Here is a 13,516-nt window from a genome sequence, read left to right on the forward strand (position 1 = left end):
GGTGGCCCTCCTTGGGCCCTCAGAGTGAGAAATCATTCCGTGCAGACACTGCAGAAACCGGGGTCCAGTGAAGTCACCCAGATCTCCCCCTCTGAGCATTGCTTCTATTAGAAGGGAGTCCCCACTACGCAAAATCTAACTTGCTAACAGATTTTGGGAATATTTTGTGTGTGCGCCCTGGGGACTCCCTCGGTGATGTTTTTGGCATTGTGGCTGGGCACTGCTCTTGCCATCTGTCCTGGCTCTGCTGGGGTGAATTCCCAGAGCCCCAGTTGTCTCCTCCAGTAAAATCCAAATCAGAACTGAGCTGGATACCTCCCCTCCCCCCTCAGCCTCCTAGAGTAACCCACTGGCCACAGTGGAGAGAGGCCCGCGCCACAGCATGCCGCTCCAAGCTGGAGCCTGGGGACCCTGTCTGCCGCATGAGCCCCAGGGCATAGGCCACCCACTCAGTTCTCCACGAGGCTCACCATCTGCTTCGCTCTCTGCCTCACTGTGGGGTTGGTGGGCATCTTGCAGGTGGACTACAGGGTCTGATTGGTTCTCTTTGCGCCAGCTCCTCCTCTGCCCTAGGATGTCCCTCTATGTGAGCCCTGCGGGCGAGGCTGACAGCCCAGGTCTCTCTGGATGCGTTTTGTTTCAGGAAAGTCTGTCTTGCCTCCTTTTTTTCTCTTGTGGTTTCCGAGTGTGACTCTGGTTAGCCAAGGCCATGAGGACTGCGGCCTCCATCTGCTCCCTCCCTGCCCAGGAAGAGACCGGTTTCCCCATGTGGAGAGTTGGCAAGGATCTGGGCTTCAGGAGAAATTTCTGCCCTCAGGACAGTGGCTATAGGCATCCCTCCTTTGTAGATCAGCGACACTGTCCTACCAGGGCTCAGTCAGGTCAGTCAGGCCTGCCCCCTGCCGGTATGGGGAAATGAGCGTGGGGAGCTCGGGAGGGACTGGGAGGAGGCTTGGGGTTCCTGTGCATCCGATGGGCCCTTCCTAGACCATCCCTTTTCTCAGGAGGTGCCGACCGACTGTCACATGGTCCCAAGAGAACTTTGTCTTGCCCAGGCCGAGAAGACCAGGGCTGGGTGGTGTAGATGCCTCTAGGGAAGCAAAGGTGTCATTGGAGGGTCAACTGTGGAGTGCAGAGGGCAGCTGGCCCTGGCTCTTTTCCTCTCCCGTCTGCCCTTCTCAGAGCTCTTAACTGGCTTAGATAGTGGTTCCAGCTTGTGTTCCGTGGTGACATACCCTACAGGTGACACTCACGACAGGTAAGCATCATGCCTTGCCCATCCTTCCAGAGGGCACACCTTCTTCCTGGGGTTCTGTGCACCTCCGAGCTCTTGCACGCAAGAAAACTCATTGGAACGCCCTTGAGTGGGGCTGATGGCCATGGGGCAGGAACCTGCTTCAGCCCATTTCCTAAAATTAAAAGCAAACGAGTTACAAATGTCTGTGCTTTGTGATTGTTAGCCAAGGATGGGCATTGGCACACCTCACAGCTGACTATTGCTCATCAGGCTCGAGATTCTCTTTGTCCCTCGCTCAGCTGGCGCTTTCAGCGGAACCCTGCCTGCCTGCCTGTCTCCTCTGCCAGTATCTGAGAGGGCCCAGGAGCCACTGATCTCTCTGTGCCCAGGCCCCTCCCTCGTCCCCATAAGGAGGCTGCCTGGCAGTAGGAGGGGGTGAAGGTCAGTGCCAGCCCCACCTTGCATCATGCTGCTCAGACGAGGCCGCTGGCCGTATGACACAGGAAGGAAACACTCCTGTAAATTGACCTGTATGGCAGTGAATTAGCCTAGAACACAGAGCTCCAGCCTTCTCTGAATTCTTGAGCTCTGCATGCCTCCACTAGAGGCTCATCAGTGGGTCAGGACCCTGCCTCAGGCTGTGGGTGAAGAAGAGAGGGAGGGGGAGAGAGGAGGGAGATGGGAACAAGGCCCCCCCCCCCCCCCCAGGCAGTGGTGGAAATCACCCCAGTGGCCAGTCTTTTCGGATTGCTCTAGGGACTCTGGGGACTGGTGCTATGAAAGCTGGAGAGTGGTGACAGGCAGAAGGAGGGACTGCTGTTGACAGCCTCTCCTTGTGGATGTCATGGAAGGAGAGTGGATAGGCTCTGCAGCCAGGAGATCTGTCCTCGTGGGGGACCCCGCCTGCCTGCAGAGCTCGCTCATTGGACACCCTTGGGCCTTATTTGTAAAATAGGGGTGTGCGGCCAGGATCCTATCCTGGTAGATGCTCAGTGAGGATTATTTCAGTCTTCTCCCCTCCCCGGTCTGAGCTTCCTGGCCACACAGCCCTGCCTTTGGGTCCTTTTGTAGCACTCTGCTGGGCTTGAAGCCTCAGTGGCAGGACCAGAGGCTGTTTTCTCCAGGGCTTGCTCCTCGAGGAGGGCAGAGGCTGAGAGCTTTCCTGGAGCGTGGGCAGATCCTTCTATTGTTCTGATTCCAGGTTCAAAGCCACAGGGCTCTCAGACAGCTGTGACTTCCCGGAGGCAGGCAGTAGAGCTAAGGTGGGGGTGGGGGGGCGCTGGAGCCCTGACACTTCTCTCTCTTGTCTCTGTCCTTGCTAGGGATTCGGTTGGAGGCCTCTGGGCTTAGCTGATGTTCTCTGAGAAGGACTTGGAATGAACCCGAGGCAGGGAGGGGTGAGGTCAGTGGTGTGCTCAGCAAGGAGGCTTGAGTTAGTGACGGGCCTGTCACACAGCTCCCAGGATTTTTGGCCTCAGTCCCTGGCTCTACTTCCTCCTGCTCCTGTCCTTAAGGGAGATGAACATCAGTGACAGTATTTATTTACCCAGAGTTTCCTCTGTGTCACAGTGAGAGGACAGAGGAGGCTGTCAGCCTTCACGGTGGCTTTCGAACACTTTTTCGTTGATTACTCATTGTGTGCTCTGTGAGATGTCTGAGAAACGAAAGCCCAGTTAGTCTAGTAAATTGCCACCCAGGCTAGTGAGTGGTGGACTTGAACCTGTCTGTCCCACTACTTGGAGGCGGGTTTTTTCCACTCTGCCACACTGCCATGCAGGTTGTGGTGCCAGAAGGGTATATAGCTATGTTAGTGTCGCAGTTCCCAACGCCACCAAAGCGTCCAAATCTGTGGTATGGACGGGGGTGGCTTTTCATGTGGACAATGGTGGCTTTGTGGTGCTGCTCAAAATCGTTCACCAAAGTCCCCAAGTGCATGTGCAGGTCTCTTTGAAGCCTCACTTCTTATCTTACAATCCATTTGCATTTCGCATTTGACTCCATAACCTTGCTTGTTGTAATTTAACAATTAAATTTAGCCTTGCTTGTTTTAATTTAAGGCAGTGGTTTAAGTGACTCACTCCGGAGTAAATTTGATACTTACAGGGTATTCTGGGTTCGTCCCGAGGTGGTTCCTGTGCCCCTGGGCTCCATCTGTCCCCTGGGGGTGTGGATATCCGGGTAGGAGATGGGGTAGGGGTGGGGGCACATTCAGTGTTGCCAATAGAGGCACACAGCAGGGAAAGGAAACGGGCCCAGTTTGGTTGGAGAGGCAGGCTGCTGTGCGAGGGCCTGAGGAACGAGTAAAGGTCAGGTTTGGGCCATATTCTGAGAAGCTCCAGATCAGAGTGCCACCCCCAGGGGTTCCTATCTTATCCTGTAGGCAGCCAGGGCCGTCAGTGGCTGAGTATTGTGACTCCTCCTTGCTTGGCACACATCCATTCTCTGAATGAGAGGTCTACAGGGTGTTTGTGCTGGGGATCCAGTGAGGGCAAGGAGGTCCCCGTCCACAGAGGGCCTGCATTCTAGTGGGAGAGGCGAGAGCGATGTGTGGACGCACACAACAAAGTCAGGCTTCCAAGATGTTCAGACTGCTGGTGTCTGTTTAAAGGATCAGAGAAGGAGCGTGGATTCTGATGCCAAACCAAGTTGTTTCGACTGCGTGTTATGAAAAGAAAGGGAGGAAAGAAGTAGGGGGGAGGCCCCATGAAGGAAGAATTGATGTGACTTGGTGAACAGTGAAATGTGGGGGCTATTAAGGGTTCTGCTGGAGAGCCGGAAAAGGCAGGCAAGAGAGGGCCTGAGCACAGGAAGCACTGCCTGGTTCTGTGGCCACCTCGGGCTGTGTTCGTTGGTCAGAACCTGACTGGCAAAGAGCGGGTAACTAGTGCTATGAACTTGACAAACAGCGCGAAAAGACTTCAGCTCATTCCTGGAACAGGCAAACTTTTGAACTTTCTTTTCCGGTCTCTGTAGGGAGGATGACTCATTTCTGAGCCCCTCCAAAACTCTGTTGGTGATTAGCTGGGGTGAGAGGCTCAAGGAGCCACCCTGCTTGCTCTGCAGCAGACTGACTTGCCTTGAGGAGCCCAGATTGCAGGACTGGATTGGATGGATTTGCAAGAGCTGAGAAAATTTTCAGCACTTGAGCCCACTGGGTTCTAGGTTCTCTGTCTTTTTTGTATGTAAACCTGTGCTTTATCCGTTGAGGGAACTGTGTGTGGGATGGGCCTGGAGATGCGCCCTAGACTTGACCTTCAACCATTTGGAGTCTCTGGGTGACCTGAAGAGGTAGATGAAATCTGACCAATGAAATGTGTTCACAGTGTTCTGGGACTTCTGGGGTAGGGTGGGGCCTGCTGATCTTGGACAGTAGATGAGTTATTTGCAATAGAAAAGAGACTGCTGTCCTGCCAGCCTAGACCGGCTCCAGAGCCTGTGGGGTGTGGGGTGGAGGTGTGCAGGGTAAACCTGGGTGGCTCCTCCCACCTGCTGCTGCTTAACCTCCTGGAACCCCATTAGATTGGGAAACCTGATCAGTGGGGGCCCCAGGGTAGGGGCCTGGTACAGACGGGGCCTGGCATGGTCGGGCTTCTGCCTGGCACTCAGGGTGACCTCTGGAGTTGCCTTTCTGCCTTTATTCTCTCGAGTCTCTGGTTACTTGTGCTCTGTGACCTTGGGCACAAGCCAGGCACCCAAGAAAGAAAGCCAGCTTGCTGGGACACTCACGTTGTATCAGCCCTGCAAGGAAGGCTCCTTGGCGATAGGAAGCCACCTTCCCATGGCCTGTGAGTAGCCCAGGGAAGAGTCGGGCCTCCTCCCACCTCCCCTGGCAGCAGATTGGAAAGCTGGGCCTTCTCCCCTGGTTTCCTGTGTGTCACCCCAGTGTGTCACTTCCTTCAGGGCTGTGAGAGTAGAATGGCAGTTCCCGTTGAGTGAGACATGAGTCAGCCAAGGAGAATGGTGGCTGAGTCTTCATAGCCTCCAGGCACAGTTATTAAATATTCAGATGACACTATAGTGTTGATCGGTTCTTACCCAGCTCCTTAGGGAGAGCAGTTTTGTCTGGGATAGCCATATCTTGGGTTTAGACAAACTCTGAGGAGCTCAAAGGTGCTATCTACAGGGGTTGGCAAAAGGAAGTTTGCTGTTGTGAGTTTAGGAAGCACAGAGTTTATTATTGTACTATTATTAATTATTAATTATTGTATTTGTATTACAACTGTAAACCTACTTTTGCCCACCCCTGTAAATCTCACCCGAAGTTGTATTATCTCCTCCTCAGAGCTTGCTACCAGCCATGGGGACAAACTGGGTTCTGCCCATTTTACAGATAAAGAAGATGACCCAGGGAGGTGGTACGACCTGTTGACAGGTACCCAGCAGGCTGGGCCCGCAATCATCGCCTCCTGGCTGTGGCTTGCACTGGCTGTTTTGCCAGCTCACTAGTGGCTCCTGCCTTCCCTGTCTCCTCCTCTTCACGGTCCCTCTGTCAGGGTGCCATTCATTCTAGCTGCTGGGGATATGGCGTGGAGCAAGCAAGACAAGGCTCCTGCTCTCTAGAGCTGAGCTCTTGGAGAGGAGACAGTTGACAAGAACCCAAATTGGCAGGGAGGGCCCCTCCAGGAGATTGAGTTCCTAGTCAGTGTCCAGGCCCCGGGTCCCCAGGCTGGGTGGGGGAGAGCAGATCTGGCCTACTTGTGGATTGGCCCTTACTGGTCACAGATCTGCCTTTCCCTCCCAGGACAGTTATCAGGATAAATATACCCAGCTCCCCATTCCTAGGGAGTTACTCACTGAGCAAAAGTACCCCACTGCTGCGGATTAGATTACCTCTGCTCTAACTGCTCATGTGCTCAGGCCTGGGGGAGGGGACACCCGCCTTTTTGTTCTGCTCTCCTTCCTAATCTGGAAGAGTTTCAGGAAAGGGGCTGAGATGAGACCATCCGCAGCGCTGGTCTTGCTGTTTACATAGCTCCTTCCTTAGGAAAGACCCAGCCCTGCTCACTGCTTCTGTCCCTGAGCTCAGGCAGCCGCAAGGAAGCTGAGCAGCTTCTCCTCTGACACTTGAGGCCACTAAGGCCCAGCAGGTACTTAGCAGGGGGACCCCAAACCTCCCTTCCCCAGAGTTCTGAGCCCAGCAAGGCAGGCCTAAGGCTGGGCCTCTCCAGGACCTGTGGGGAAGGGACTTGCTGAGCTGATGTCGTTTCTCTGAGAGCCTGGGTCTTGTATTAAATGACAGGGACGGACAGCTGGCCCTGGGCTGTTGGGAAGGCCCTTGTGGTCTGGCAGCCCCTTGCCGCCTGTGTTGCAGCCCTCAGGGCGCCGTTGGTGCTCCTTCCTTCTGCCTGTCAGCTCCTAAGGAAACTTTGCCGCCCCCTGCCTGGGGCGGTGAGAGCTGAGTTAAACTGGCCTGCAGAGAGGTGAGTGACTGAGTCTCGGAAATACCTTGTTCTCACTGTGGGCCTCTCCTAGGCCTGTTGAGATGGGGTCTTCCTCATGGCCAGGGGACCCTGTCTCTTCTAGTTCTGCCGGGGCTGCTGGGTGGAGAAGGGTCAAGGGGCCCAGCACCAGAGCAGGTATGGCAGTGTGGACTCTGGTACCCGATGATGCCCCACATTTACCTGTCCCATCCGCGGAGACCTGTTGGGGAGACTTCTCCAGGGTGACTTTGGTTTCTCCAGAATGGTGCCCCTAACTATGGACCGAGGATTGCAACATCCTTTGCCCCCAGGAGTGGGATGGGATGGGGAGGCGTTTTTCTCTTTCCCCTCCAGCGCTAACCACCCCTCTGGGAGGGAGCACCTGTCTGCTTGGCATCTCCCAAGTACTGAGGGGATGCTCTGCTCCAGGACTGTGTATCCACTTTCTCTTGTGACCCTTATTTCTCTGAGTAAGGGGCTAGAATTCCCATATGACAGACAGGAAAACTGAGGCATAAAGAGCAGTTGAGCAGCCTGGCTGGGCAACTCTGCCACTGAGCAGAGCCTTCGTGACTCAGAATCTGCCCCCCTCCCCCCTTCGAGCTCTGACAGCTAGTGTGCTTAGAGCCTGGGAGGACGGAATGGCTCAGAGTCTCCCGCCCCCTCACCCTCCCCTTATCTCAGTCTCTTGGTGTCTGTTAGCTCTAGGCCTCTTGATAGTCTTTATCGCATACTGAGAAGTGGCTGGGGCTTAGGTAGGAGGAAGAAGCCAGTCTTGTGAAAGAGCCCTGACTTGTTTTTAGACACTAGTTGGGGTTAAAGGTGGAAAGAGATAATTAATTCTCTAACTTAGTGGGTGCCATGTGTCAGTGGGTCAGCCTAAGTCCCCCAAACCACAGTCTGGGGGCATCCCCTATCATGGGAGGAGAATGAGGGGGTTCCAGGGCTCCCTCCTCTGCCTTGCACCCCTGGGCTGCTTGGCCCTGGAATGCGGACAGACCAGCTGCTGGGTCCCCTCCCTCCAGGGGCAGCGAGCCCTTGTGTCTTACTTAACCCCCTCAGGGCTGCAGATCCAGTGGCTCCCAACAGATCCTCAGGATTATGCTCCATGGCTCACTGGCTGGGGCCGGGGTAAGGCCCCTTCCTCTAGGCCTGATTCTGGTGCTCATGCTACCCAGCCACCTACTCCAGGGTGTCCTTCCAGCCTGAAGCTGCTGCTGCTCTGAGGATTGCTTGAGCCCAGGCACGGCCTCCAGATGATGTCTGTGCCACCTGCCCGTGGTGCGTTTGCAGAGGGGGAGCTGGCAGCCAGGACTTGGGCGTGCGTCCTGTGGATCTCTGGAGCCCGTGGGCTGTGTCACTCTTGGGTCGCACCTTCAAATGATAGTGTGCCCCAGGCAGGGCCGGAGGCTTGGCACCCAGGCTGCCTCATGCTCCTCCTTGGAGCCTGCTCTGTTCTTCCAGCTAAGCTGAGCTTCCCGGCATTGAAACTTAACCTTTGCATCGGCCAAGCTCAGGGCCTTCCCCACCTGAAATTCGAAATTGTGCGAGGTTGCCTTCAGTTACCCCCAGTGTCAGGGAGCCCATGGACCAATAGTGCCCTCTGGCGGAAAGTGGTGGAAGGTCTACACCCCTTCGTCACCAGGGTGTAGCTGAGTGGCCTTTGCCAGGCTGGAGACTTGTCACTCAGCGCCCTTTACCCTCTTGGCCCCCAGTTTGGAGAGGAGAACCACTCTCTCCACACATACATTGGAAGGGAAGTGCTTCAGCTGGCCCAGAGGAACAAAAAGCTTTCAGAGTCTAGGGTGGTTTCCAAAAAGGGGCTGGGATGCCCCAGGGAGAGCTTCCTTCTGCCATGTGATGGGCAGTGCTGGTGTCTCTGACTTGTTGGGAGGGTCTCGGGCCTGGAGAGATGCTGAGGAAGTTTGAGGCCTTCCTCAGCCTGAAGGAGCGAGCCCTACTGCTTCCGTTACTGCCCCTGTGTTCCAGTCGGCCCCGTTTTCTCTGTCACCTTCTTTTGGGTGTGAGTAGAAGGAACCTGAGCCTACCCCTAGGGCATTTAGAGCTGGGTGCCAGGCAGTAGCTGTAGCTGAAAATCGGGGACCCCTCCCTGTGGGGCACTGCCTGCAAGTGGACTCCCGTGCAGTCCTCCCTCGGCCACCTCTGTTTACTCAAACAGGGGAGGAGTTTGCTGAACTTGCGAGGAAACTTTGGCCTGTAACCACTTGGAGCCCTGGGGAGATAGCAGGCCCCCGCACCCATCAGAATCCACTGTAGTGGTCAGAGTGTTCTCCGTGGCTGCCTCCTATGTTCCTGGCTCTCTTCCCTGAGGTGTTTGTAGAGGGTTTCGGGGGACAGTGACACCAAGCCCTGTCTAGTCACTGAACAGAGACTAAGGGTGGAGAGAGGAGGAAGTTACACTGCAGAGCCTGTGACTGTGTGTCCTCGCTGGGGTTCCTCTCTCTCCTTCAGAAGTTTGGAAAGTGATGTGCCTTCTCCCTGACATCCACACGCGTTTCACTTTGAATGTTGCTTTATTACTTTGCTTTTCCCTTCAAGGTCATTCTTTTCATGTCTTGCCCAGATTCTGCCCATTAAGAGACTTAGGAGAAGTCAGTACTTTATATCCCACCCTGATCTCCTTGGAGGAAGATCTTTTTCTGAATGTCACAAAGCAAATCAGATCTGATAGTTGCCGCTTCCCCTATGTACTATAGCATCTGTCTATCCCATGTAAACCGCCCCAGCTGACTGAGGAAACTGAGGCTCAGAGAAGCTAAGTGATTTTGCCGTGGGGCCATGGGTAATGGAGAGAACAGCTGGGACTTGAACTCAGCTCTGGCTAGACTCCAGAGACTAAGATCTTTTGTCTCTGTACTCCGGGACTGCGCCTTCTGACCAACAGATGTATCCGTGTTGAAAGGGCCCATTGAAATCATAAACGAGAATCTAGCCCATAAGCCAGTAAGCCAGACTGGGAGTCATATCATGAGTGACAAGGGAGGGTGTTTGATGCAGAGGGCAGTGGCATCCCTGACTCAGAAGGTTTGAGAGGGAAGGTTAACCATCTGTCTTCTGTTGAGTGTTTGGGGCCCAAGAAACTCAAGTTCATAGCCCTACTGTGTCACTTCAGTTAGCTTTGGCCATGTGAGGTGGTGACTCCGCCTCTGAGCCTCAGTTATACCATCTGAACTAGTGTCATTGTGAGGGAGGTGACACAGGCGAAGCTCCTGGTACGTAGTGGGTGGTGGAGCATGGCAGCTGCCCCTGTTACCCCTCGGGGTTATACTTGTTCCCTGCTCCGGGGATCCCTGTGGGGTTTCCCAGCTGGCTCTGAGAAACCCCACCCTAGCTGGACTGGGCCCAGAGGAAGTGGGGACTCTGCATGAAGCCAGCAGAGCAGGTGTGGCTGTGGAGAGGCCGCTGGGATTGGCCCTGGACACTGGTTCCTTTTCTGCTGTTACCTAGACACACACTGACTTGGTCTAGTTCCGGTTTGTTAGAGACAGGAAGCCAGATCTCTTCCAAGGGACCTGGAGTGGGAGGAGGCTGCAGGAACTGACCTTCCTCAGAAGTCAGGAGCCCTGTCCTGGGCTGCAGGGCCTGGGATCCTGGGCCTTGGAACAGGCTTCCCCTCTGAACCACTGGGTAGGAGCCAGGGGTAGGTATGGCTGGCCTTGGGGGAAAGAGACCAGGGAGGTGTGGGCCCACAGACCAGGGCCCTGGTGAGGGCCTTGCTTCCCTGTTACTTTCTCTGAGCCGGGGTGGGGCTGAAGACAGGGCCACAAGGAGGGATCAGACTGGCAGCCCTAAGAGCTTGGGCCTGTCCTTCAGGAAGTTGTACCGTTTGAATATGGCATCATTTAGTGATCATAGCAGGCCAGGATTTTGGGCTTTGGGGCTTCTGAAGAGTCAGATGGTCCTGTCACTCGCTGGCTTTGTGATCGGGGATGGGTCCCACCACCTCTCAAATCTGGTTTCCTGTCTGTAAGAAAAGAATCCGAATTCCACCTCATGGGACAGTAGGAGGGTTAACTGAGACCATGAATGCAAAGTGCCCAGCACTGTGCCTGTCACTGCTAAATGGCAATAATGCAGCCACTGCTTTCTCATGATTTTATTCCAAGGGCCAGGGAGTGTGTCCTCAGCAGGTCACCAGAGAGGTGAGAGTGAGCAAATCCCTGAGTGTGGCAGGAATGAGGGTGTGGCATGTGAGGCCTGGCTCTCTGGGGCTGGTGAAGGTCCATGGAGGGGAGGGATGAGGTGGGGCGAGATCAGCAGTTCCTACTTCTGCCCCTCCTGCTGTGCTCTTCTTGTCTGGAGACTGGGGAGATCCAGGGCCCCCCTGTTGTCTGCCCGGTGCCAGAGTAATGGAAGCTTGCACTCAAGGGCCGACTCAGCTCCCTTGCTGCTGGTAAAAGCAGAATAGTGGGGCCCTGGAGCCTCTGGGGCCAGGCTGCTTGCCAGGCTTCCGCCGAAACAGCCTACGGAGTAGTCCTGTCACCCCCTCCACCACCACCCCACCCACGGGGAGGTAGGGAACACTGCACCAGCCAGGTCCCAGCCCCCACCTCTCCACACACCTCACCCCATAGCCTGAAAGGAGCCAGGAGCCTGGGGTTCTGCTTCTAGCTGGTCAGGAAGACAGGTACCACCCCAGGGGCCCCTCCATTGTGAGGGCTGAGAAAGCTTAAGCTCTTGAAAATTAAGTGGGACCTCCCCCTCCCCGAGGCTCCTCCCCGGGGCCCCTCCCCATGACGTGGGGCCCCTCCCACCCATTCTCTCCGCCTTGCCCTGCGGAGTCAGAGCACCGAGTTCTAGGCAGGCATTTCTGACTCCCAGCCAGCCAGCCAGCCTGTCACACAGCCCTGTCCAGAGGGAACGAAGGTGCCGACTCCCAGAGGTAGGAGAGCCTCAAGGGCAGCCCTAGGAGCCTCCAGAGCACCTTCAGTCTGGGGCTGGGGTGAGATCGTTTTGGAAGCCGGTTCTAAGCCAGGCTGTGCTGTGCTGTGCTGGTATCTTCCTCGCCTGAGGCTAGTCATTTCTCCCACGGGTGGGGCAGGTACTTCCCATGGGTGGGGCAGGTGCTCATATCCTCAACTCCCAGGTGTAGGCAGGGACGTCACTGCCCCTGGAGAGTTAGTTCCCAGGATCCCCGCTTCTTACCTACGTACGTCCTGCGCCTTCTCTCTGCAGACGCCCTGCTAGAGGACTTGGAGTCCACCACCTCCCACATCTCTAAACGGCCCGTGTTCTTGTCGGAGGAGACTCCCTACTCCTACCCAACTGGAAACCACACATACCAGGAGATAGCTGTGCCACCCCCTGTCCCACCGCCCCCGTCCAGTGAGTCCCTCAATGGCGCGCTCCTTGACCCCTTAGACCAGTGGCAGACCAGCGCCTCTCGATTCACCCACCAGCAGGTGAGTGGGGACAGGGCCTGAAGCTGCCAGAGGCTTTGGGGCTAAAGGAGCTTGCCCGGCAGCGGCTTCTGGAGCCAGGGGAGGAATGAGCTCAGGGAAAGGGGAGAGGGGCCGGGAAACGTCTAGCTCTCCCCACCAGACGCCACGTGAGGGGGGCAGTGACCAAGTGTTAATCACCTGTCTCCGGCCAGAGCGTGGAAATTCCCTGTGAGACTGGCTGTGAGCAGCAGCCTCCCGGGGGTGACTCGGACTGTTCCTTTTCCTCCCCCCGGGGAGGCTCTGAGCATTCTCCGTCCTGCAGCCTCAGTCCCTGCCGCCCGTGTACGGCTCCAGTGCCAAAACGCCCAGTGCCTCCATCCCCCAGGACGGCGTGGGCCCTGCCTGTCCCCGGGCTGGTGAGGAAGAGCACGTCTACAGGTACTGCTCCCCCTCTGCCTGCTCACCTTCCCCTCCTGCTCGGAAATCCTGGGCACCGGCCAGGCTGGAGGTAGCTGAGGCCAGGGGTCGGGCATGGCCACAGCCCCGTGAGGGTTCTGCCTTGGGTCATTGGGCTAAACCAAAAAAGGCCCCGAGGCTCCTAGCCAGCTCATAGTGCCTCTCGACTGGCCTGGTGGCCTTATCGCTGCCATCTCCATACTAAATCAGCTGTAGTTGAGGAACTGAGAGGCAGGACTTCCTCCGTCCCTCCTCCTACCACTTCCCTTCCCCGCTCTCAGTCTTCTTGCTGGAAGAGACCTTGTACCCTTTCCTTTATTCTCCTGGGGAATCGGGGGGTGGCCAAAGCTGGGGAGTGACATCTCTCAGTGTCGTCTTCCCTTTGTCTCTCAAAGCTTCCCCAACAAGCAGAAGTCGACTGAGCCTTCACCCACCGTGATGAGCTCCTCTCTGGGCAGCAACCTTTCAGAACTTGACCGCCTGCTGCTGGAACTGAATGCCGTGCAGCACAACCCCCCGGGCTTCCCCGCAGGTAGGACCACGTCCCTGGGGCAGGGGCCTGCCAGAATCCCAGGCCTACCCGCTGGCCTTCCATATCCCTAGAGGGCTCAGGGTTGAGCAGTCTTTCTCTTTCCCTCTCACAAGATGAGACCAACTCAAGCCCCCCCTTGCCTGGGGCTCTGAGCCCTCACTATGGCATCCCGGAGAGTAACAGCCTGCTGGGAGTCAAAGCTGGGCCCCTGATGAAAGAGAAGCCCAAGCGGAACGGGGCCCGGGGCCTGGAGGACGTTCGGCCCAGTGTGGAGAGTCTCCTGGATGAGCTGGAGAGCTCTGTGCCCAGCCCCGTGTGAGTGTCCACTGGGCTCGCCCAGGCAGGGAGGTCTTCCTCGGTCAGTGCCCGTGCTCCACTGTCTGCCCATTTAGCCCCCTTGTCCATAAGTGCCTGGTGTCTGCCAGGCCCTGCACCAGGCTCTGGAGGGATAGTGATAAGTCACACCGAC

General features: G+C 56.3%; 1 protein-coding gene across 2 annotated transcripts in view; it reads left to right on the top strand.

The window, feature by feature from the left end:
• Window positions 1-13,516, top strand: part of PXN (paxillin) — a 44,278-nt gene that overhangs the window by 20,444 nt on the left and 10,318 nt on the right. For both annotated transcript variants that reach the window (XM_081123492.1, XM_081123491.1), the window contains exons 2-5: window positions 11,854-12,080; window positions 12,382-12,497; window positions 12,911-13,047; window positions 13,161-13,362. In XM_081123492.1, coding sequence (XP_080979618.1) covers window positions 11,854-12,080; window positions 12,382-12,497; window positions 12,911-13,047; window positions 13,161-13,362 — 682 coding nt within the window. The remainder of the gene's footprint in view (window positions 1-11,853; window positions 12,081-12,381; window positions 12,498-12,910; window positions 13,048-13,160; window positions 13,363-13,516) is intronic.

Source organism: Miniopterus schreibersii, assembly GCF_964146895.1.
Source record: "Miniopterus schreibersii genome assembly, chromosome: 20".
Lineage (NCBI taxonomy): Eukaryota > Metazoa > Chordata > Mammalia > Chiroptera > Miniopteridae > Miniopterus > Miniopterus schreibersii.